At 47.9% G+C, this 24,527-nt stretch overlaps 1 protein-coding gene across 1 annotated transcript; it reads left to right on the top strand.

Annotated features, from left to right (window-relative positions):
- The first annotated feature begins 2,770 nt into the window (after window positions 1-2,770).
- cfap107 (cilia and flagella associated protein 107) lies at window positions 2,771-22,888 on the top strand. Its single transcript, XM_072477659.1, has 4 exons — window positions 2,771-3,137; window positions 8,672-8,782; window positions 11,874-12,048; window positions 22,479-22,888. The coding sequence occupies exons 1-4, from the start codon at window positions 3,003-3,005 to the stop codon at window positions 22,628-22,630; spliced, it is 573 nt and encodes a 190-aa protein (XP_072333760.1). The 5' UTR covers window positions 2,771-3,002; the 3' UTR covers window positions 22,631-22,888.
- Window positions 22,889-24,527: the final 1,639 nt, after the last annotated feature.

The raw sequence follows: 24,527 nt of genomic DNA, 5'->3' as shown, positions 1-24,527 counted from the left end.
CCAGTGGTGTAGTTGGACCTCTACCTGTGTCTATGTCCGACACTTACTCCAGGTTCTGCCTGTCTTGTAAATCTCACTACCCTGAGATGGGTAGGGGCATTAAGGTGGTAAGGAATGTCTGCGAGATCTGGAGCAATTTAAAGGGTATAACTGCCAACCAAGCAGATAGAAGTATAATCTGATAGTCTGATACTATAGTCTGCATCATCTGTTGGGTGGGTGAACAGAGAATGCACTGGTTGTCTGCCAGTGCTAATGAAACAAAGGTTTTATTAGCAATCAGTTGAGGAAGTTATGGCAGGAAACTAAAATATGGCTCTGTCATAACTTCCTCATTTGAAAATACACCCCATACTTGGTGCGCCAGTTCCAGCAAATGTGCTGTCCCAAGGTTCAGACTGCAGAGCAGAATTGTTCAAATTCCCTGTACCTGTTCACATTAATTCCAAACATTTGGAATAATTCTGACAGGTAATGTATTACAACTCGGGGTTCAGGGTTGGCTTGCGTATCCCACTGACTGGTCCATGACTAAATGCAGCAATACCTGGACAATATCCAGACTTGGGCTGACAAGTGCAAAGTAACATTTGCACCACACAAGTGCCAGGCACCTCGATTTCCAACAAGAGGATCTAACCGTCACCCTTTGACGTCAATGGCATTACCATTGCCAGAACCTCACTATTAACACCCATTGACCAGAAACTGAATTGGACTAGCCATATAAATACTGCGGTTGCAAGAGCAGGTCAGAGGCTAGGAATCCTGCAGCAAATAACTCCCCTCCTGCTGACTCCCCAAAGCCCGTCCAGAATCTACAAAGCACAAGCCAGGAGTGTGATGGAATACTCTCCACTTGCCTGGATGAGTGCAGCTCCAACAAACTCAAGAAGCTCAACATCATCCAGGACAAAGCAGCCCACTTGATTGGCACCCATCCACAAACATTCACTCCCTTTACAACTGACAAACAGTGGCAGCCGTATGTACCATGTACAAGGTGCACTGCAGTAACTCCTTAGGCAGCACCTTCCAAACCCATAACCGCTACCATCTAGAAGATGGACAAGGGCAGCAGATACCTGGGAACGCCACCACCTGGACATTCCCCTCCAAGTCACTCACCATCCTGACTTGGAAATATATCCCCGTTCCTTAATTGCTGCTGGGTCAAAATCCCAGTATTCCCTCCCTGACAGCACACTTGGTGTACCTACACCACATGGACGTCAGCGTTCAAATAGCTCACCACTTCCTTCTCAAGGGCAATTAGGGATGGACAATAAATGCTGGTGCAGCCAGTGATGTCCACATCTCGTGAATAAATTTAAAGAAATACCCAAAATGGCACTGTCAGACACAGGCCAATATGTCACCATATACCCCCTGATAGGGCACAGTCTGGATGGGGTGGGAATTGCAAGCGGGAAGGTGGGCAGATTGTATCTGAGAGAATGAGACAGAGTTACTGATTGCATGGAAGGAACCAGATCTTCACTATAAAACAAAGACATGAAAGAAGGACCTTTCTCAAGCCTGTAACATCTCAAAGCATTTTACAACCAATTAAATTCTATTGTTGGGTTACTGTTTGAGAAGTGGAATATGTGGCAGCCATTGTGTGCATGGTGAGGTCCGAAAAGGAGCGATGTGATAATGAACAGGTATTTTATTTGTGCCTGATGTTGACTGAAGGATACATATTGACCAGGACACTCAGGTTAACACCCCCGCCTGGCCTTCTTCCAAATAGTGCCATGGAATCTTTCACATTCACCTGAGTGAGCGAATGGTCTCATCTAGAGAACAGAAGCTCCAACAGTAACAACGCTCCACTTACTGGGCTGTCAGCCTCTGGGGGTGTGGCTTGGACACACAACCAGAGAGAGTCGAGAGTGACCTAATAATGCTGGCACTCAGGAAAGGTGAGTCTGATCATTTCGGTGTTTTCCCGGTACAATCTTAATCTGCTTGGCATCTCGAAAGCTGAAACTTTTTTTTCTGATTTGCAGTTTCTATCAGAATATTCAAACTGTTGAAGGCGCACAGCCATTAATCGCATTCACTACTTTCCTCAGCAAACTGCTCTCAACTTCTTATGTTATCAAGACATCATAAAACTGATTTAGTGCGCCAGTGTGATATTATTTTTAAAAATAAATTTAGAGTACCCAATTATTTTTTTTTCAATTAAGGGGCAATTTAGCGTGGCCAATTCACCTACCCTGTACATCTTTGGGTTGTGGGGGTGAAACCCATGCAGACACAGGGAATATGTGCAAACTCCACACGGACAGTGACCCAGGGCCGGGATTCAGACCCGGTCCTCAGCACCGCAGTCCCAGTGCTACCCACTGCGCCACATGCAACCCCCGCCAGTGTGATATTATAATGGAAAAAGCCAATTTGGACAGTGATAGGGCCAACTCTTAGCAAATTACACCGGATTATAGAGAGTTGGAATGAGAAATCTTTCTACACCATGAACAGCTGACTAATTTAGGGAATCGTTCAGTGACTTCTATCATTTTGGACAGATCACGAGTTAGTCTGGGGGTGAAGAAGGCCCTTCTGCCCATTAATCCCTTCCTGGCAGAATATCTTCCCATGACAGCACCTCGTTATTTTGTAAACAACCTCCCTGTCTGGTCACACTTACCTAGTAACCGAGTCATCCACCTTGAAAAGAAATTCCCCCAAACCTGTGGCCACTTGGCCCATTGTCCACTGGAGGCAGTATAGAGAGATGGGTGGGGGAGTGATCCCAGATCCCAGATGGCAAATAGAAGAGCCGCCAGGCATCAGCCTCGGAAAATGGGACCTTCTGGGGTCATAGAAAATACTTAATAAGATAAAGAAAGTGAAGCTGGAATTCGCTGTGAGTGGAGTGTTGCTGAAGGCCGTCTCCATGGGAACGCGAAACAAAGAGGCTGAAAGTGACACATTGAAATTGACACATTGAAAGTGACCCCGCGCCCGGCTCACGCCGCTGCAGGGACATGGCATCGGTTTGCCCTCTACCCCCTATCGATCGATTTGCCCCCGACCCCTTGGCAGCATTGCCCAGCTGGAAGATACAACAGCAGTACCAGAACCGAGTGCTGATCGGCAACTGGGCGGAGGAAAGAGAGAAGGTAAGGGGGAGGAGTCACAGGGGGCGGGAGAGACAGCCTGGAGGAGGGAGGGAGGAAGGAATGAATGGAGAGAGGGATATATGGAGTGAAGGATGCCTCTGCTCGTGTGGGCCTGGGGAGAGAGCGGCGTTATTGTGTAAGAAGTTACTGCAAGTGAGGGAGGAGACGAAAGCCAAATACTGAGACAGCAGGAAATCTGAATGAAAATCAGACACTGCTGGAAATAGTCAACAGCATTCTGGGGGCGGGTAACAGATGGATCATCATTCATCAGAGTTTGAAAAAGTTACAAATGTCAGACGCTTTTATCAAGGACAGAGAAGGGAGCGGGGGGGGGGGGGGGGGGGGACAAAATGTGTAGGATGGAGGATCCTGGACACTGAACAATTTTTTTTCCCCTTTTAGCTTTGCTGTTTAATGTGTCCTCTTGCTTAAATTCTCTCCTTTATCTGCCTGCCTGAAGTTGCTGTGTGGCAGCTAACTCAATAGGAACTGAACTCTCCCCGCCCCCCCACCATGGTCTAAGAATAATATTTATTATTGTCACAAGTAGGCTTACATTTTTAAAAATAAAATTAGAGTACCCAATTCATTTTTTCTAATTAGAACACAAAACATACAGTGCAGAAGGAGGCCATTCGGCCCTTCTGAGTCTGCACCAACCCACTTAAGCCCTCACTTCAACACTATCCCCTTAAACCCAATAACCCCCCCCCCAACCTTTTTTGGACACTTAGGGCAATTTAGCATGGCCAATCCACCTAACCTGCACGTCTTTGGACTGTGGGAGGAAACCGGAGCACCCGGAGGAAACCCACGCAGTCACGGGGAGAACGTGCAGACTCCGCACAGTGACCCAGCAGGGAATCGAACCTGGGACTCTGGTGCTGTGAAGCCACAGTGCTAACCACTATGCTACCATGCTGCCCCTGCCCAGTGCAGAAGGAGACCATTTGGCCCATCGAGTCTGCACCGACCCACTTAAGCCCTCACGTCAACACTATCCCCTTAACCCAATCATCCCTCCTAACCGCTTTGGACACTAAGGGGCAATTTAGCGTGGCCAATCCACCTACCCTCCACATCTTTGGACTGTGGGGGCGAAACCCACACAAACACGGGGAGAATGTGCAAACTCCACACGGACAGTGACCCAGAGCCAGGATCGAACCCAAGATCCCGATGCCATGAGGCAGCAGTGCTATCCACTGTGCCACTGTGCTGCCCTCAAGTAGGCTCACAACACTTCAATGAAGTTACTGTGAAAAGCCCCTAGTCGCCACATTCCGGCACCTGTTCGAGTGCACAGAGGGAGAATTCAAAATGTCCAATTCACCTAACAGTATGTCTTTCAGGACTTGTGGGAGGAAACCTGAGATTCCGGAGGAAACCCTAATCTTCCCATGGGAGCCCATTCAGAATGCCATTGGATTGACTGCAGGAGCCAAGGAGGTGAACTTGATGCCACCATCACCAGCCTCATTGTCACCATCACTTGCTTTCTCGGAAATTAAATGTGTGCCTGGGGGGAAACCAGTGCCTGATTGGTCTGTGCCTCGTGTGTACATAGAACACACTTGGACCTTACTGGGCTGCCAACCACTAAAAGAAAGATATAGACTTCCCCCCACAATCAACATCCTGGGGCCTACCATTGATTAGAAACTGAACTGGACTAGCCATATTAATACTGTGGCTATCAGGGCAGGGCAAAGGTAAAGAATTCTACGGCGAGTAACCCACCTCCTGACCACCCAAAGCCTGTCCACCATCTACAAGGCACAAGTCAGGAGTGTGATGGAATTCTCTCCACTTGCCTGGATGAGTGCAGCTCCAACAACACTCAAGAAGCTCGACACCATCCAGGACAAAACAGCCCGTTTGATTGCTCTCCCTTCCACAAACACCTCACCACAGACGACCATCTACATGGTGCACTGCCGGAACTCACCAAGATTCCTTAGACAGCACCTTCCAAACCCATCTAGAAGCACAAGAGCAGCAGATACCTGGGAACCCCAAATCCTGGAGGTTCCCCTCCAAGTCACTCACCTTCCTGACTTGGAAATACATTGATGTTCCTTCACTGTCGCTGGGGCAAAATCCTGGAACTCTCCCTAACAGCACAGTGGGTGTACCTACACCTGAAGGACTGCAGCAGTTCAAGAAACCAATACATCATCACCTTCTGAAGGGCAACTAGGGATGGGCAATAAATGCTGGCCTAACCAGCGAGGCCCACATCCCGCAAAATTAATTTTTAAAAAGTAAAAAAAACAAATTTTAGTGACGTTTACGTTAATGATGGAAAGGGATAAGTATACACCACAGGGCAAGAGTTATAGCTGGGGGAAGGGCAATTATGATGCCATTAGACGTGACTTGGGGGGGATAAGGTGGAGAAGTAGGCTGCAAGTGTTGGGCACACTGGATAAGTGGGACTTGTTCAAGGATCAGCTTTACTGCGTGTTCTTGATAAGTATGTACCGGTCAGGCAGGGAGGAAGGCGTCGAGCGAGGGAACCGTGGTTTACCAAGGAAGTGGAATCTCTTGTTAAGAAGAAGAAGGAGGCCTATGTGAAGATGAGGTGTGAAGTTTCGGTTGGGGCGATGGATAGTTACAAGGTAGCGAGGAAGGATCTAAAGAGAGAGCTAAGACGAGCAAGGAGGGGACATGAGAAGTATTTGGCAGGAAGGATCAAGGAAAACCCAAAAGCTTTCTATAGGTATGTCAGGAATAAGCGAATGACTAGGGAAAGAGTAGGACCAGTCAAGGACAGGGATGGGAAATTGTGTGTGGAGTCTGAAGAGATAGGCGAGATACTAAATGAATATTTTTCGTCAGTATTCACTCAGGAAAAAGATAATGTTGTGGAGGAGAATGCTGAGCCCCAGGCTAATAGAATAGATGGCATTGAGGTACGTGGAGAAGAGGTGTTGGCAATTCTGGACAGGCTGAAAATAGATAAGTCCCCGGGACCTGATGGGATTTATCCTAGGATTCTCTGGGAGGCCAGGGAAGAGATTGCTGGACCTTTGGCTTTGATTTTTATGTCACCATTGGCTACAGGAATAGAGCCAGAGGACTGGAGGACAGCAAATGTGGTCCCTTTGTTCAAAAAGGGGAGCAGAGACAACCCCGGCAACTATAGACCGGTGAGCCTCACGTCTGTAGTGGGTAAAGTCTTGGAGGGGATTATAAGAGACAAGATTTATAATCATCTAGATAGGAATAATATGATCAGGGATAGTCAGCATGGCTTTGTGAAGGGTAGGTCATGCCTCACAAACCTTATTGAGTTCTTTGAGAAGGTGACTGAACAGGTAGACGAGGGTAGAGCAGTTGATGTGGTGTATATGGATTTCAGCAAAGCGTTTGATAAGGTTCCCCACGGTAGGCTATTGCAGAAAATACGGAGGCTGGGGATTGAGGGTGATTTAGAGATGTGGATCAGAAATTGGCTAGCTGAAAGAAGACAGTGGGTGGTGGTTGATGGGAAATGTTCAGAATGGAGTACAGTCACAAGTGGAGTACCACAAGGATCTGTTCTGGGGCCGTTGCTGTTTGTCATTTTTATCAATGACCTAGAGGAAGGCGCAGAAGGGTGGGTGAGTAAATTTGCAGACGATACTAAAGTCGGTGGTGTTGTCGATAGTGTGGAAGGATGTAGCAGGTTACAGAGGGATATAGATAAGCTGCAGAGCTGGGCTGAGAGGTGGCAAATGGAGTTTAATGTAGAGAAGTGTGAGGTGATTCACTTTGGAAGGAATAGCAGGAATGCGGAATATTTGGCTAATGATAAAGTTCTTGAAAGTGTGGATGAGCAGAGGGATCTAGGTGTCCATGTACATAGATCCCTGAAAGTTGCCACCCAGGTTGATAGGGTTGTGAAGAAGGCCTATGGAGTGTTGGCCTTTATTGGTAGAGGGATTGAGTTCCGGAGTCGGGAGGTCATGTTGCAGCTGTACAGAACTCTGGTACGGCCGCATTTGGAGCATTGTGTACAGTTCTGGTCACCGCATTATAGGAAGGACGTGGAGGCTTTGGAGCGGGTGCAGAGGAGATTTACCAGGATGTTGCCTGGTATGGAGGGAAAATCTTATGAGGAAAGGCTGATGGACTTGAGGTTGTTTTCGTTGGAGAGAAGAAGGTTAAGAGGAGACTTAATAGAGGCATACAAAATGATCATGGGGTTGGATAGGGTGGACAGTGAGAGCCTTCTCCCGCGGATGGATATGGCTGGCACGAGGGGACATAACTTTAAACTGAGGGGTAATAGATATAGGACAGAGGTCAGAGGTAGGTTCTTTACGCAAAGAGTAGTGAGGCCGTGGAATGCCCTACCTGCTACAGTAGTGAACTCGCCAACATTGAGGGCATTTAAAAGTTTATTGGATAAACATATGGATGATAATGGCATAGTGTAGGTTAGATGGCTTTTGTTTCGGTGCAACATCGTGGGCCGAAGGGCCTGTACTGCGCTGTATTGTTCTATGTTCTAAATGCGTTTGGATGGCATCGAGATGTTGTAAAAGCCATTCTGTGTGCGAGAGTGTCCAGTTTTTAATGTTATGAGACAGAGTACAAAAGCAATGATAATCCTGTAAAATCCTGGTTTGGCCTCCTGGGAGTATAGTGTTCAGTTCTAGGCACCGCACTTTAGGAAGGGTATTAAGGAAAGATTCACGATGTTGGTTCCAGCGATGAGGGGCTTAAGCTACGTGGATGGATTGGAAAAGATGTGGCTGTTCTCATTAGAGGAAGAGGTTAAGAGATTTGATCAAAGTGTTCAGGCAAAGTAGATAGGGAGATAATGTACTGACTGGCGCAAGGGCCAATAGTCAGAGGATAATGATTTGAAGGGATTGGAAAAAATAATCAATGATGACAGGAGGAAAAGCCCCTTTATACAATGAGTGGTTAGGATTTGGAATGCACTGCCTGTGAGTGTGGTGGAGCCAGATTCAGGCGTGGCTTTCAGTAGGGCAAAGAGCAGCTAAGTGGGTGCATTGAGCCAATGCTGTCTCCTTGTCAGAGCAATTGAGTTAATCCCACTGTCCCGATCTTTGTCCTTTTGAAATCCTCGATTGAATCTGCTCCCACCACACTCTCAGTCAGGGCATTCCTGAGTCTAACCACTTGCGGTATAAAGAGGATTCCCCCATGTTGCTTTTGGTTCTAGAGAGGGAGTTCTGGAATTCACCCAGCGACAGTGAAGGCACAGCAATGTATTTCCAAGTCAGGATGCTGTGTGGTTCGGAGGGGAACTTGCAGGTGGTGCTCCCATATGCCTGCTGCCCTTGTCCTGCTAGAAGGTGGAGGTTATGGGTTTGGGTGGTGCTGTTGAAGGAGCCTTGGCAAAATGCTGCAGTGCATCCTGTAGATGGTACATGCTGTAGGCATAGCGAGCTGGTGATGGAGGCAGTGAATGGTTAAGGTGGTGGATGGAGTGCCAATCGAGCGGGCAGCTTTGCCACTTCTTCATTTCCAGCGTACGTCCTCACTGCCGCGTTTCTTTTCTTTGTTTCATGCAGTTCATCAAAGGGACTTGCTTTGGGACCACCACATACCGAGCTGACTACAAGCCCTACCCATTTACTATGCCAGACCCTAGAGAGGCTGTTCTGATATTGAAAAAACACCAGGTGAGATGAACAGCGCGGTGAGGGGGACCCAGAGATTGGCACCAAGACAAAGCCCTTTCTGAGCCCCGGTAATCAGACAGATTCCACGATGATCCCTGAGTACATGCCACTGTGACGGAGGGGGGGGCTCTTGCACCTATCCAGAAACCACAAATGTGGGCCCGTAATAGTCTCCTTCCTGATTTGTGCATCTGATCACTGAGACGTACTTGGGAAATACGTGTGCTCTGTGATACCACTTTGACTGCAGTTCCTTTGACCCAGCAGGGTGGGGCTCACCCTCAGATCCTCACCCTCTCCTGGGGGTTGCTGGAGCCCTTTGCCTGAGTGCCAGCCCACCCCCAGCTCTTCCCCCAAATGCATGAGTTTACACAGTAAGATCCCACAAGCTGTTTTGTTGAGGGATATTGTTCACATTTTCCAGCAAGGAGGACTGGATAGCAACCTGAGACAGGGACGCTGGCAGATTTGTATTGGATTCTCATTGGTTTATTTATTTATTTAAAAAGGTAATTTATTCCTAAACACATATAACATCAACAAAGTACAAAATGCACAATCCATCAAATCACAAAATGTTCCCCCTTAATCCCCCCCCCCACCACTTACGACGAACTACTCCTCAAATAACGTCATGAAAAATCCCCACTGACCCTGAAGCCCTCCTCTGAGTCCCTCAACTCAAACTTTTTTTTAGTATAAATTTAGAGTACCCAATTCATTTTTTCCAATTAAGGGGCAATTTAGCATGGCCAATCCACCTACCCTGCACATCTTTGGGTTGTGGGGGCAAACCCCATGCAAACACGGGGAGAATGTGCAAACTCCACACGGACAGTGACCCAGAACTGGGATCGAACCTGGGACCTCGGTGCTGTGAGGCAGCTGTGCTAGCCACTGCGCCACCGTGCTGACTCCCTCAGCTCAAACGTAATCTTTTTTAAAATTTAAAATGCCCAATTCTTTTTTCTCCCAATTAAGGGGCAATTTAGCGTAGCCAATTCACCTACCTTACACATCCTTGGGTTGTGGGGGTGAGACCCACGCAGACACGAGAATGTGCAAATTCCATCCGGACAGTGATCCGGAGCCGGGATCGAACCCGGGTGCTCGGCGCCATGAGGCAGCAGTGCTAACCACCGTGCCGCCCCCAACTCAAACTTCCCCATCTGGAGAACGTCGTCCAGGTCCCCCAGCCAGGCCGCCACCCCTGGCGGCGTATCCCACCTCCAATTTAACAGGATCCTTCGCCGGGCAATCGGAGAGGAGAAGGCCACAACGTTGGCCTCTTTCCTCTCCAGAAGCATTTCCGAGACCCCAAACATCGCCTCCATAGGGTCTGGCGTGACCTCCACTATCTTGGATAGCATTCCAAACAGCACCTCCCAATAGCTCTCCAACTTCTTGCAGCCCCAGAAGATACGTGCATGATTCATCCTCATCCGAGTCGTGTGTACCCTGTTCTCATTGGTTTATTTTGGCCTAAAGTACGGTAAGCTGCTTGGTCATCTTTCTGTGCATTACCTCGGTGGGAGGAGGAGTTAGGCCCATATTAGATGATGAGGTACGGAGTGAGACCCTTCGCAGGGGGAAACTCCATGTCCTCGCACGAGAGGCTTGGTTTGATTCAACTGAAGTTAGTTTTTACGGTGCACCTGACCAAGTCCAGAATGAGTCGCTTCATCGCAGGGGTGGCGGAGAGGTAAGAGCGCTGTTCAGGCGGTCCAGCTAACCACGCTTATGTTCTGGTTTTATCCCAAGCTCGTGGAGTTTTGGGTCTCCTTCTTCAGCACCATGATGGCGATTCTGAAGATTGAGTTGGAGTCCTATCCTTTAGTGGCCATTTTTGGGGTGTCAAACTTGCCGGAGCTGCAGTCTGGTGTGGGGGCTGATGTCCTGGCTTGCGCCTCGCTGATTGCCTGGAGGCGAGTATTGCCGGGGTGGAGGTTTTCATCAACACCCAGTGCCTCGGTGTGACTGGGGAACCTGATGGAGTTCCTATAACTCAAGAAAGTCAAGTACACCGTGAGGGGAGCAATCGAGGGTTTCTGTCGGAGATGGTAGCCGTTTATTGATTATTTCAAAGTGTTGGTCACCATTAGTTGTTGAGGGAGAAAGGCGGAGGGATTAGGTTTCCTGAGGGGTTGTTTTATTATGTTTCTATTTTTTATGTCTGTTAATGGGTTTATTTTTTCTTGTTATCTTGTATTTTATAAAGTGAAAAATGTTAATAAAAATATATTTAAAAAAAATCTTTCTGTGCATTCCACTCACAGGGGCAGCCTTGACTCTATTTTGCAGTCTCCCCTGTTTATCCTGAGATGTAATCTCAGTACTTTGGGAGCGAGCCTCCCCCCCCCCCCCCCCCCCCCCCAAAAAAAAAAAAAACGTTACTCTTCAGGTCAGGAATTGGCAATGCCTCATATTTTCATACTATTTTCATAAGCTTCAATTTCACCTCCATAAACAATGTACATTTGTGTAGTGGTCTATCAATTTAACGGTGGAAAGTTGGGAACGTCCTGTTACTACATTAATTGCCACACCAAAGTTGCAGTCAGCCAACATGTCACTCTGGTCAAGAAAGTCCATTTACAAGGTAGAAATTGCAAGCTAGCAGTGAGCTGAACAAACGCTAAAAGGGGTTCAGCATGAGCATAATAAGGGCAGTCACAACCCTGCTCTTTCAGACATCGTGCTGAGCAGTGATAGTGACCCAGAACTCTGCTTCCGCTGCTCTCAACTGTTCAAAGTTGATTTTAGGTGGTTTTCCAGATGCAAACTGCTCTGCATGGCTAATGGGCCAATTTTGAAGAAAATTGCAATGGGCGGGCAGTGGCTGGCATGTGTTTGGACTGGCACAGTGTAATCCTCTCAGTAGGTGGGTTATTCATGCCACTGAGTCACCAATGAAACAATGAAACTATTGTATGTAAGTAAATGGAATCATAACCCGTCCTTCAAAATTGTAGTCAAAAATTCTGAAATCACACGCAACAGTAGAATTTGATTTATTCAGTAATTGCAAACCAGGAGCTTTTGCCTATGATTCATGTTCCCTGTGTGCTTAATAAGTTGCCTTATTTTTTAGGGTGTACCTCTTTCAGTATTATTCTCTCATCACAATGCTCCACACACCTGGTACTATGTTACTCAGTACGATGAACATATCAATAGACGCCCAAACCCATGTTTGCCTCCACTTCGTAAATGGAATAAGAGGAAGTTGACCTGGTCCCCAGAAAGTTCAGACTACCCGCTGATAGGTATGTAATACAAAGCATACTTATGACAATTTTCTACCCTTTACCATGCCCTCTATCTCAAATGAAGAAACTAACTCTTGGCAGGGCGTGGTTTGCTAGGTGCCAGCACTTTGTCCAAATGGGCATTCATCATTTAGGAGTATTGGCAGGCTATTCTTCCATGGTGTGGGGGGAGGGGGTGTGGGGGTAAGTGGTGGCAAAGGTGATGAGAGGTTGCCTTGAGCAGTCCTGCCCTCATTTGCCTTTCACGTGTAGGTTTTCAAGCAGATAATGATCTAATACTAAAGAAATCCAGAGTGATATTTCTCTTCTCCATTTGGAGCTATCGTAGCTGAGGTCGGCAAACTCGGCACCAAGTGGGGATCAAACCTGGGACCATTGGGTCTGGAAACTTGCACATTCCCAACTGGCTTCACCCCTCCATTGGCAGCTATGCTGCCTAGGCTCCAAGACCTGGAATTCCCTAAATTAAGCACTCCCCTCTCTTCCTCCCTTCCATACCAATGTGCGGAGTCTGCACATTCTCCCCATGTGTACGTGGGTTTCCTCCGGGTGCTCACGGTTTCCTCCCACAATCCAAACATGTGCAGGTTAGGTGTGTAGCCACCTGAGTTGGCCAAGTCCCGATTTAAAATGGAGAACAGCAAAGGCTGAAGGGAAATTCAGCCAACACAGGCAGAAACCAGCAGGTGCCAGGTTTACTGTGTATTAAACTGCAAAAGCCCAGACAGCATCGATACCAGCGACCATCAGCATAATAATGTAGCAGCCATCTACATACTAATGAGCAATCCCCGGGAACAATCGCAACATTTAGGACAAACAAAGCTAAGCCAGACTCCCCGGCGCCAGCAGGAGCCAACACAAAAGAGGTTAACGGACACCTCAAGACCGCCCATCGATCAGGGAACCGCTCCAGTATTGGAGAAATCGAACCAAGCGATTGGAACGAAGTCCAATCACCTAGAACCAGGTACAGGGTCCGCCCTGAAAGGCGGGAAGCCCCTGGGGACTATAAAAGTTAAGCCCCAAGTTCAAATCGTTACCGGGTCACTCAGCAACGCGAAGCAACCCCTGAGAGTGAACGGTCCAAGCTGCCGCATCTCTAAAGTAAGTCTCAAGTCAACGCTCGCTACGAGATAGGCGCTCCTAGCTACCAGTCCATACCGGCTTTGAATCCCGCAGTTTCAGATTCCGAACGAAAGGCCATTTGTTTCCCTGACCTGGTGGGCCAGTCCGAAGTTAAGTATGGGCCTGTTAGTTGTAGAAGTAGCTTAGAAGTAGAATTTATGCATGAGTAGTGATTTACTGTGTATAATAAATGTGCTTTGATTTGAATCTTACTAATTGGTGTGTTGAGTTATTGATCATTACTTGAACTTGAACCTCATGGCGGTATCATAAAGCTACCTGGCGACTCGAGAGCAAAGGTTATAAAACACAGCCAATTGAACCAACCAAAAGTTAGCAACATATTACTGGCGACCCGAACTAGAAGTGGTTTAACCACTCCGGGAGAACCCAAAATTTGAATTAGAGATCCAATTGGGAACAGAAAACCACAAGTGTTCAAGCAGTTCTGATCAATCCTCATAATTCGGAAGTGTGATAATGCATGCGTAACTAACAGGGCGATAAGGTAAAACTGATAGATTTTTGGTGCGATAAAACTGTCGGGAGTTTGTATTCCGGAAAACAGCGAAAGCCGTACCCGTAATTACAGCACCGCCTTAGTCCCCCTGTTCCAAATTTAAAAGAAACAGCCAGATAAGAAAGATGGCAATGCAGACAATGCAGCGCCTCATGAACCCAGAGGAATTTGCGGTCGCAGCGACCAGCAACAGTAGAGTTGGACAGTGTCCCGTATGGGAGGAAGAAATCAGGAAGCACCTCAAAGGGAAAGGATGGCCCCTTTGGAGCAAATTCTGTAGCAATGAAGAAACAGGACCCGGGAGTATAGGACATACTTGGTGGGAGAACCTGAGTGAGATTCACAAGAAGAGCTTAGGAAAAGCTCGCAAGCCGATGGCAATCGTGTTTTGTTTGGCACAGTTGCGAGGCACAGAGGAGGTTGTTAGGACGCTCCGGAAAGAGATGGAAGGCACACATCGAATGAGCAAGGTCGATGTCAGTGAGGTAGAATGAGAGAATGTAGAGCTAAGGAGGAGGTGAGCGGCAAAAGACGGAGAGGTGGATGATGCCAAGAGGGCACACCAGTCTTGTCTGGCGCACTTAAGCAGCTTCCAGTCCCAGTATGAAAAGTCTTATCAGGACACGCAACGTGCAGTCCGGGTACGTGAAGAAACCGAGAAGCAGGTAGAAGCATTGCAGAGGCAGTGTAGTGACCTGAAGGCAGCGTTAAGAGCACTCCATGCTGCCACCACGGAACAAAGACAAAGCTCACTAGACCACGCAAAGTGCCGGAAGCAGATTGCAAAGCTGCAATCGCTGCTTTCAGTCCAAAAAGGATTCCAGGAAACCTTTGGAGTAAAGTTAGATGAGGAAGACGGCCCTGATTGGGAAGAGTTAAACGAGCCAGTGCAGACGTATGTTCAGGGAACATGTGCGCAGGGAAAGCCACAGAAGAGGAAGCACCCCAACCCTCCACAGAGCAGATAGTTCAGGCTCCAATTAACCAAGTAACCACCCACCGCACAGCCACATCGGACAAAACGGAATTTTTGTATACCACCCCCTTAACAGTGACCCAATTACGGGACGCGTGCGAGAAAATCACGCCGTTCCTCCCCACCTCAGACCCCCACCACTTTTTTGCCAGAGTAAAACAGCAGGCGACCACGTGCGGCCTGGATGAGCGAGAGCATGTAAAGCTCACAGTTTTAAGTTTAGACCCTTCGGTCGTAGCAGCCCCTCCCGACCCACAGAATGTAGGAGGAGGCACCCTTGCAGAAATGCATAGGTTCTAGACGCCATCGGGTATAACCAGGGTGACCCTGTAGATGGCCTTAACAAATGTAGGCAAAAGAAAACCGAGCACCCCACAGTGTTTGCTGGACGCCTGTGGATCCATTTTGCAGCAGTTTTTGGAGACTTAGACCGCGCCCATTTGTCCCCAGACAACATGGCCAAATGGACCCGCACCCTTATCTCCCATGCCACAGAAACAGGACAAAAAGCTTGCGCGAATTATGATCCCTCAGAGGAGGCTCATAATGAGAAATGGGTCGTAAAAAGATTGTCCCGCGCTTGGGAGCAGTCTGTACAAAACAAACCGCAGTTATAAATCCCGAAGAAAAGCAGGCCGACGCAGACATACAAGCCGTTAAATCACACCAGAACCCGGCATAGGTAAATGAAGGAAAGAACAGCCCCTCACCCAAGTCACAGGAGTGTTACAACTGTGGACAGTTGGGACACTTTGCAAGGGAATGCAATGCCCCACGAAAGCCACTGAGAGCCCAGCAGACGGGCACTCTAAGTAGGAATAAGACAGAGCCCATTCATAGTGTTAGCACCCGTTCAGATCAGACGGACCTGACCGGAACGGACTGACGGTGTTCGGGCTCCCCCAGTTGGGTCTGCGACACCCTTTGGGATAGGTCCGGACAACCGGTAGTTGCAGCAAGAATTCGGGGAAAGCCCATCAAATTTCCCTGGGACACAGGAGGGTCTCGCGCCACAATAAATTTATCCACCATGTTCCAAAAGGACACGTGGCCCACTACAGCCACTATCACCCTCAGCGGCTTTACAGGCCACTCACAGCAGGGACACATCACAGCCCCTGTACCCATTCAGATCGGCACCATCACCACCAAGCACCCCGTAGTTTTAGTTGACCTGCCCCACACAGCAGAACACATTCTGGGAATCGATTTTATGAATTCCCACAACCTATCATTTGATCCAGTCAACCAGTGTGTCTGGAAAATGGCAAAATCCGCAAGAGCCCCCGCAACGCTCAACATAGGTGAATACGTGAACAAAATTAGCGCAGTAGGCAAATTTTGGTTTAACCCGACCACGCTTAGCACGGACAAGCAGGTTAGGGCAGTTTTACAAAAGTACAGGGCAGCATTCGCGACCCACAATCACGACCGTGGACGGGTGACTGGTTCAGTACAAATCATAGGACCTGACCCCAGACCCCAAAAACAATACGGATTTCCCCAAGAGGCAGAGGGAGAAATCTCAAAAGTAATTGAAAGCTTATTAGAGCAGGGCGTACTTAGATCAGTAGCCTCCACTAATAATGCCCCGATTTGGCCAGTGAGAAATCCCGATGGATCATGGCGACTGACCATCGATTACCGGGAACTCAACAAAATCACCCCCGCAGCAGCCCCCACGGTAGCCACAAGTCCCGAGACCATGCTCAAGCAGGGACTCAATTCCCGATTCTTTACGGTTTTAGATGTCAGTAATGGATTCTGGTCCATTCCATTGGCAAAGGCGTGCCAGCACAAATTTGCCTTCACCTTTAAAAACCAACAGTACACGTGGACATGCCAGCCACAAGGATTCCACAACTCGCCCTCCATTTTCCACCGACAGCTGGCAGATGGTTTAGCCAAATTCTCTCGCCCCGAATGTCTGGTCCAGTATGTAGACGACCTACTACTGCAGACAGACACCAAGGAAGAGCACATTGAGCTTCTGTCCGAACTCCTGGAACTCTTACATGCAATTGGTTGTAAAGTTAACCCCAAAAAGGCCCAGATTTTGGAAGATAAGGTGATATATTTGGGAACAATTATCACACATGGTAAATGCGGGATCGAGCATAAAAGGATTGACTCGATTGCTAAATTGCCCCTTCCCCAGAACGTTTCAGCCCTCCGGTCGTTTTTAGGACTGGATGGCTACTGCCGAAGCCACATTGACGGTTTCGCCAGCAAGGCAGCACCCCTCTCAGACCTCCTAAAGAAAGGAGCCCCCCCCCCCCCCTGGGAATGGCTTCCGCAGCATACAGATGCTGTGGACTCGTTGAAAAGAGCACTCAAAGCAGCCCCCGCACTACAAGTTCCAGACCCGCTTTCCCCTTATGCTATAGAGGAAGCGACCACAGACCGCACCCTTTCGGCCGTGCTCCTCCAGGAACGGCACGACCAGTTAAGGCCCGTGGCTTATGCCTCCAGAATTTTAGATGCTGTGGAGCAGGAATTTTCAGCCTGTGAGAGGCACCTGCTCGCAGTTTTTTGGGCAGTACAGTATTTTTCTTACATTACCGGACTGAATCCCATCACAATCCTCACAGAACACACCCCCACCCAACTTCTACTGGACGGACGACTCAAGGACGGTACAGTTATTCAGATAAGAGCAGCCAGATGGACCCTTCTTTTGCAGGGACGGGACATCACTGTTAAAAGGACAAAGACCCACACCTTTTTAGCCGACAACCTACAGTACCCCGGAACCCCCCATGAATGTGAAATTATCTCTCCACACCACAACACAGGCCCCTTTATTGCTAAAACACCCCCCCGAAAGATAGGTAGTTCAACCCAGAGCCCCAAGCACACAGACACGTGCGAACCCATTAGGATATATGTGGATGGATCTTCCACAATATTAGAAGGGAAGCGCATAACAGGATGCGGTATTTATGTCGAGGACGCGCAGGGACGCTTCCTAGAAGAAATAGCAATAAAACTTCCAGGATACTTAGGCGCGCAGGCAGCAGAACTTGCGGCCATCGCATACATAGTGGAACACCCAGATTCCTTCCCCAGCACAGCAGACATATACTCGGACAGCCTCTATGTCTGCAATAGCCTCACAGAATTCCTAACCCTGTGGAAAGCAAGAGGATTTGTTTCCACAGACGGAAAACCCCTTCCCTCAGCCCCATTGCTTTGTCACATTTTAGAGAGAGCACAGAACAGGACTTTTGGAATAGTCAAAGTTCAAAGTCACCATCGTTCCTCCCCCCCTGGAAATGTAAAAGAACTGGCTAAAGCAGGTTCCAGACACAGATATTTTTGGACACCCCCCGAAATCGCACTAGTGAATGCAGTTCAGGTCTCGTAGACTAATATCGAGGATTTAGTGCAGGCCCAGAAGCAGGACAGCAATCTCGGGGAGATTTTAAAAGGAAACTATTCAGCACCCTACGAGAGGTTTAAAAATGCTCTGACCACACATGACACTGTGGTGTTAAAAGACACCCTTTATGTGGTTCCTGAACAGGACAGGAATCAACTGATTTGTTTGTTCCATGACAGTCATGGACATCAGGGAATCAATCCCACTACAGCCCACCTCAGGCAGCTCTGCTGGTGGCTGAGTTTAAAAGAAGATGTTACTCACTACGTTGAGAATTGTCTTATCTGTGCCCAGAATAATCCAGACAGATATGCCAAAAAGGCTCAACTCAGTCACACCCGACCCGTTAATGGCCCCTGGACTAACCTCCAGATTGATTATATTGGACCATTGCCCCCTTGCAGGAATGGTTATAAATATATACTTGTGGTGATAGACACGTTTACAAAATGGGTTGAAGCATTCCCATCCAGAACAAACACGGCAAGACCACAGCCAAGATCCTAACCCACCACATCTTTACGAGATGGGGACTCCCCCGCAGCATTGAATCCGACCAAGGTTCCCATTTTACGGGACGTGTCATGAAGAACATCCTCACGATATTTGGCATTACCCAAAAATTCCACATTGCATACCACCCCCAGTCGAGTGGTATCGTGGAGCGCATGAATCGGACCCTAAAATCCACCCTCAGAAAAATGGTCCAGCAAAACAACACCACTTGGGACTCCGTCCTCCCTTTTGCGCTGATGTTTTTGCAAAATACGGTTTCCACATCCACAGGTTACACCCCACACACCCTCATGACCGGACGCCCATGAAAGGCACAGAATTTCTATTAGGCTTAGACTTGACCAGCCTCGAAGTGACGGCCCTCACACACGAGAACGCAGTCAAACAATTAGTGGAGAATGTTAAAACGGCTCAGCTAGCAGCCGCAGTGAAATTGGGCACAAGAAAGAAACAGAGCAAGGCCTGTTTCAACAAGACAGTGCATGCGACTGAGTTCAGTGTAGGACAGCAAGTCATGCTCTCCGTATACAACCCCAGCACATTCCTGTCAGCAAAGTACTCGGGTTCGTACTCCATTGCAGACAAAGTAAGCCCTTCCGTCTACAAAATAAAGCACCCCAACGGTAAGACTGCGTGGTTCCATATCAACCAGCTAAAGGCATATGGAACACAGTCTAACCACGCACACCACGTCATGCTCGACGCAGCACACCACACCCCGCCCACAGCCAACATAACCCTACCCTCCCCCAACACGTCCAGCCCAGCCACGGACACAACCCCGACTCCACCCCCGAACTATTGACTCGGCCCCGGAACGCCCACAGACTGCAGCAGCAAAGACAGCGACTGTGACTCGGGCGATAGCCACAGCACGCCTCCCTACTATCCCCATGCAACAGAACCCACACCCAGCGAATCCGACCACGATTCGAGTGATCCCTTCACGATCACTTTCCTACACAAACCCCACCACCGACCACCGACCTACAATGATGACCCCGATTCCGTCCCCACACAACTAGATACCACCTATTGGCACAGAGATAATTCGTACAGACTCGTCCGGAATGACGAGAGCGATCCGAAATCATACCATGCAGCCCAATCAGCCCTGATACACTCAAGAGTGTGGCACCCGGGAGAAGATGATGACTTTGAGTCTGACTCCCAAAACGAGAACCCCTTTGCGACCCTGTTCGCAACCGATAACTGAGGTGTCCAGATGATGTTTTAAAAGGAACCGCTTGGGATAAAACGGTGTCCTTTCTGATGGAACCGGCAGCATGTTTGATGTTGTTTGGACTTGTACTGTTAAATGTTGTATGTCAGACCGGAAATGTATTTTTCCACAGCTCCACGCCCTTTCGGCCGAAACCTCTGAGTACTTGCCCGCAGAGACCTGCTAATATCCCAGACTCCAGTTCAGAGGAACTCATCTGTCGACAGACCCCCGTTCATAACTGCCCTTGTGGTTCGAGGGAAGAACCAATATGGCAACCCCCCACGATGACTACATTTCTTGCCCATTCTTGTCGGTTGCTCAGGCAGTGGAGAAACTGCTTGGGACCCGCCCTGCCTGGGACCCCCCCCCTCTGGTCAGCTACACTCAGGTAGGGCACATACGTCATTGGTCGCCGTCCTACCCGGGGACTCCATCCAAATCGTACCCGCCGCGGCCCATACGCACCTCATTTCGGAAAGTTTGGTTCAAAAAGTTTTGTTTTGTTTCAGGTAACCCTTAGGTTGCCAACCCTCTGCTATTTATATCCTGAAACATTTGGATGGTAAACCACACAGTCTGCGAGACGGCTCACACTGGTTCAGTATTTGTAAGTGTGTCTTGTCCTGAAATTCGGGTTTTTTTTTTAAATGAGGGAGTCACACATAGTGACCAATTATAAAGGGAGTAATTGGCACTAAAGGACAGACAGGCTATCATACGAGATATTAAACCAAGATAGTAACAGACACTAATCTTGATTCCACAGAAGCTCCAGAACCAGAGAAGAGAAGAGAAGAGAAAGAAGAAGAACCATGAGGACATCCTCCGCGTTGCTCATCGTTATAATGGACATTTGGTTGCACGTGAACGCGAGCCCCCTGACCTCAACCCCCCCCAGCCGTTAATGATTCACTTCCCCACAGTACCCAGAGCCCAGTCAAATCCCTATTGGTATTGGCGATACTCTGCTGCATCGTGCAGACTATGCGTCTGAGAAAATGGAGAATGAGAGCCTACCGCGCTTGCACCCCGGTATATAGGATCAGATCCCCTATTTTTGGATACGACCAGACCCCCGACCCCCGCGATCTATAATAAAGAACAGTCGTTTGCATTTTTATGTTGTAAATAAAGAAATGTTCATGAGCAATTGTACAATCCTGAGCTTGACTGCCAAGCCAGAAAATGTGTATAAACTGCTATGATTTTGTTTGTATGGTTTAGGAAGTTAGAGTGATGAAATGTTTAAGTGAGTGTAGTTTATTAAGGATAGTTAGAGGTTCCGATTTTCTTGTTTTGTAATGCATGTCCCTGTTTGACATAGCGCCCCTTAGAATTGTCAGTTAAAATTTTTTTGCATAGTTATGGTCAGTGTAGAGGCCATAGAAGAGTGCTCGCCGGGTCAGGGAATGAAAAACAACGCAGTTATGTGATCCTTCACGCTTCGCATTAGGATCACAAGGAGGGAGTCTAGCCACCTGAGTTGGCCAAGTCCCGATTTAAAATGGAGAACCGCAAAGGCTGAAGGGAAATTCAGCCAACACAGGCAGAAACCAGCAGGTGCCAGGTTTACTGTGTATTAAACTCTGCAAAAGCCCAGACAGCATCGATACCAGCGACCATCAGCATAATAATGTAGCAGCCATCTACATACTAAGCAATCCCCGGGAACAATCGCAACATTTAGGACAAACAAAGCTAAGCCAGACTCCCCGGTGCCAGCAGGAGCCAACACAAAAGAGGTTAACAGACACCTCAAGACCGCCTATCGATCAGGGAACCGCTCCAGTATTGGGGAAATCGAACCAAGCGACTGGAACGAAGTCCAATCACCTAGAACCAGGTACAGGGTCCGCCCCGAAAGGCGGGAAGCCCCTGGGGACTATAAAAGTTAAGCCCCCAAGTTCAAATCGTTACCGGGTCACTCAGCAACGCAAAGCAACCCCTGAGAGTGAACGGTCCAAGCTGCCGCATCTCTAAAGTAAGTCTCAAGTCAACGCTCGCTACGAGATAGGCGCTCCTAGCTACCAGTCCATACCGGCTTTGAATCCCGCAGTTTCAGATTCCGAACGAAATGCCATTTGTTCCCCTGACCTGGTGGGCCTTTCCGAAGTTAAGTATGGGCCTGTTAGTTGTAGAAGTAGCTTAGAAGTAGAATTTATGCATGAGTAGTGATTTACTGTGTATAATAAATGTGCTTTGATTTGAATCTTACTAATTGGTGTGTTGAGTTATTGATCATTACTTGAACTTGAACCTCGTGGCGGTATCATAAAGATACCTGGCGACTCGAGAGCAAAGGTTATAAAACAGAGCCAATTGAACCACCAAAAGTTAGCAACATGTGGATTGGCCATGCTAAATTGCCCTTAGTGTCCAAAATTGCCCTTAGTGTTGGGTGGGGTTACTGGGTTATGGGGATAGGGTGGAGGTGTGCGGTTCGGTAGGATGCTCTTTCCAAGAGCCGGTGCAGACTCGATGGGCCGAATGGCCTCCTTCTGCACTGTAAATTCTATGAAAAAATACCCATCTCTCTGACCAATTCTTGTCTTACATCACTTGGTGTCACTTTTTGTAACAAAGAGCTCCTTGGATTACTTTACTGCGTTAAATGTGTTGTATAAACGCAAGTGACTGCTGTTGTAACTCATACACGTCTTTTATATCTGTTTCTTTTCAGCTCCTCCTACAAATTTTGGTCTCGTGGGAGACAAGAGAGCTGCATTGAAGAGACAAATGCAGAACCAGCCCAAAATGTACGACACCATCTACACTGTCTCCTATGGACCCAATTCCCTTATTCCACGAGAGCCCATAAGGAGCCAATGGTAATCCCATACTGCCCGTGTCGAAACAATGACAAAACATTGCTACAGTTTTCCTTAACACGGTCTAACATGGTGGCAAAAATTGGGGTGTGATAATATGCCCAGCCTTCACTGCCAAGGGGTATATCAGGAGCACACAGCAGCACATACTCCTAATAATTACCAAATGAACTTGTGGAAGTAGTTAATTTACACCTATCAGCAGGTATTTAGCAGAATATATCTTAAGGAATAACTCAATAATAAACCATTGTTTACCTGTGCTGTGTCTTTTTGTGTTTCGTAGAATCATAGAATTTATAGTGAAGAAGGAGGCCATTCGGCCCATCGCGTCTGCACCGGCCCTTGGAAAGAGCACCCTATTTAAGCCCACGCCTCCACCCTATCTCTATAACCCAGTAACCCCACCTAACCTGTGTTGGACACTTTAGCATGGTCAACCCACCTAACCTGCACATCTTTGAACTGTGGGTTTCAATCTCTCTACTTACGAGAGGTCGTGTGAGAACATTGTAAACTTGATTTTTTTTCCCCCTCCCCCCTCAATTGTTTCCTTCCTCTCCAAAATGTGCTGACTCCTGTTCAAATGGTAGCCCGTTGCTAATCTTGTCACCAATCCTCATTCGCAAACCTACCCAGTTGGCGTTTGTGGGCCAGTTAGTCCTGGTTTGTGGGCCAGTTAGTCCGGGTTTGGGGGAAGGGGGCATCATAGGGGCGAGCCAGTGAGGGGAAAATTCCACAGCCACTTTTCCCATTCTTGAGCAGCTTCAAGTGGCACCCATTCCAATGCGCATCAATTTGGGTATTCACTCAGGACAGGATTATGTTCAACTGTAATGCTGGTCATGGCCAGCTTACTCTCCGGGCCTCATTGGCACCATTGGTGGCAAAGCCTTCAGCCAGCGACGTTCAGTTCAATTAAATTCTCAGCCAAATCCCCTCTGCCTCACCATATCTCGTCCTGCCTTTTAAAAAACTGCATCTACAAGCCTACATTCAATCACCTCCCCGAACTCCTCTCCCAGTCGCAGCCTCTCATGAAACATATTGGAATATTTTGCTGTGGTGAAAGTCTGTGCGATGATGTGAATAATGTTATATAAATGCAAGCTTCATTCGAGACTCCTATGTGAAGACAATGGATGGAAGAGTGAAATGTGGCAAAAGGATCTCCACTCAAAATATTACCCTCTATTTTCTCTCTTCAGATACTGCGTTGCGTGTTTCCTATATTTGCTTTACATTATTATTAATGACAACTTAATATTGATGTGTAATTACCAATCTGCATTAGAGGGACATAGTCAATAGTATAACAAACGGACAATGGGGAAAAGGCAAGTTTGGGAGCCGACTGAACCTCATAAAGAAATAGTGATCTTTGCATGGAATCTGCTTTCTATAAAATACCAGGATTGTAAACACCGAGGATCGGACCAACACTGTTTCAAATCACTTTCTCAACATGACTTCAGCATTGTCCTTTTTTAAATAAATTTAGCGTATCCAAATTTTTTTCCAATGAAGGGGCAATTTAGCATTGCCAATCCACCTACCCTGCACATCTTTTGGGTTGAGGGGGTGAGACCCACACAGACATGGGGAGAATGTGCAAACTCTACACGGACAGTGACCCGAGGCTGAGATCGAATTTGGGACCTAGATGCAGCAGTGCCAACCACTGTGCCATCTTCAGCATTGTCCATTCAACCACTACTCAACAACGATCCAGAAATCTCCTTTTTGAGCACGGTTTGCTGGCCTAAGTCTCGCACCTGGTCTTAAAGGGGGTTTGATTGGATTTAGGGTGATCGTGCCTTGGGAGATGGGGGGGGGGGGTGGGGGGGGGGGGGGCAGAGCTCCATTCCTCCTTTACAATCGGGGAAAGAGTATCACAGTGT

The sequence above is a fragment of the Scyliorhinus torazame genome, chromosome 16, assembly GCF_047496885.1.
Source record: "Scyliorhinus torazame isolate Kashiwa2021f chromosome 16, sScyTor2.1, whole genome shotgun sequence".
In the NCBI taxonomy this organism is placed as follows: Eukaryota; Metazoa; Chordata; class Chondrichthyes; order Carcharhiniformes; family Scyliorhinidae; genus Scyliorhinus; species Scyliorhinus torazame.
This window is presented reverse-complemented; position numbering and strand designations above follow the sequence as displayed.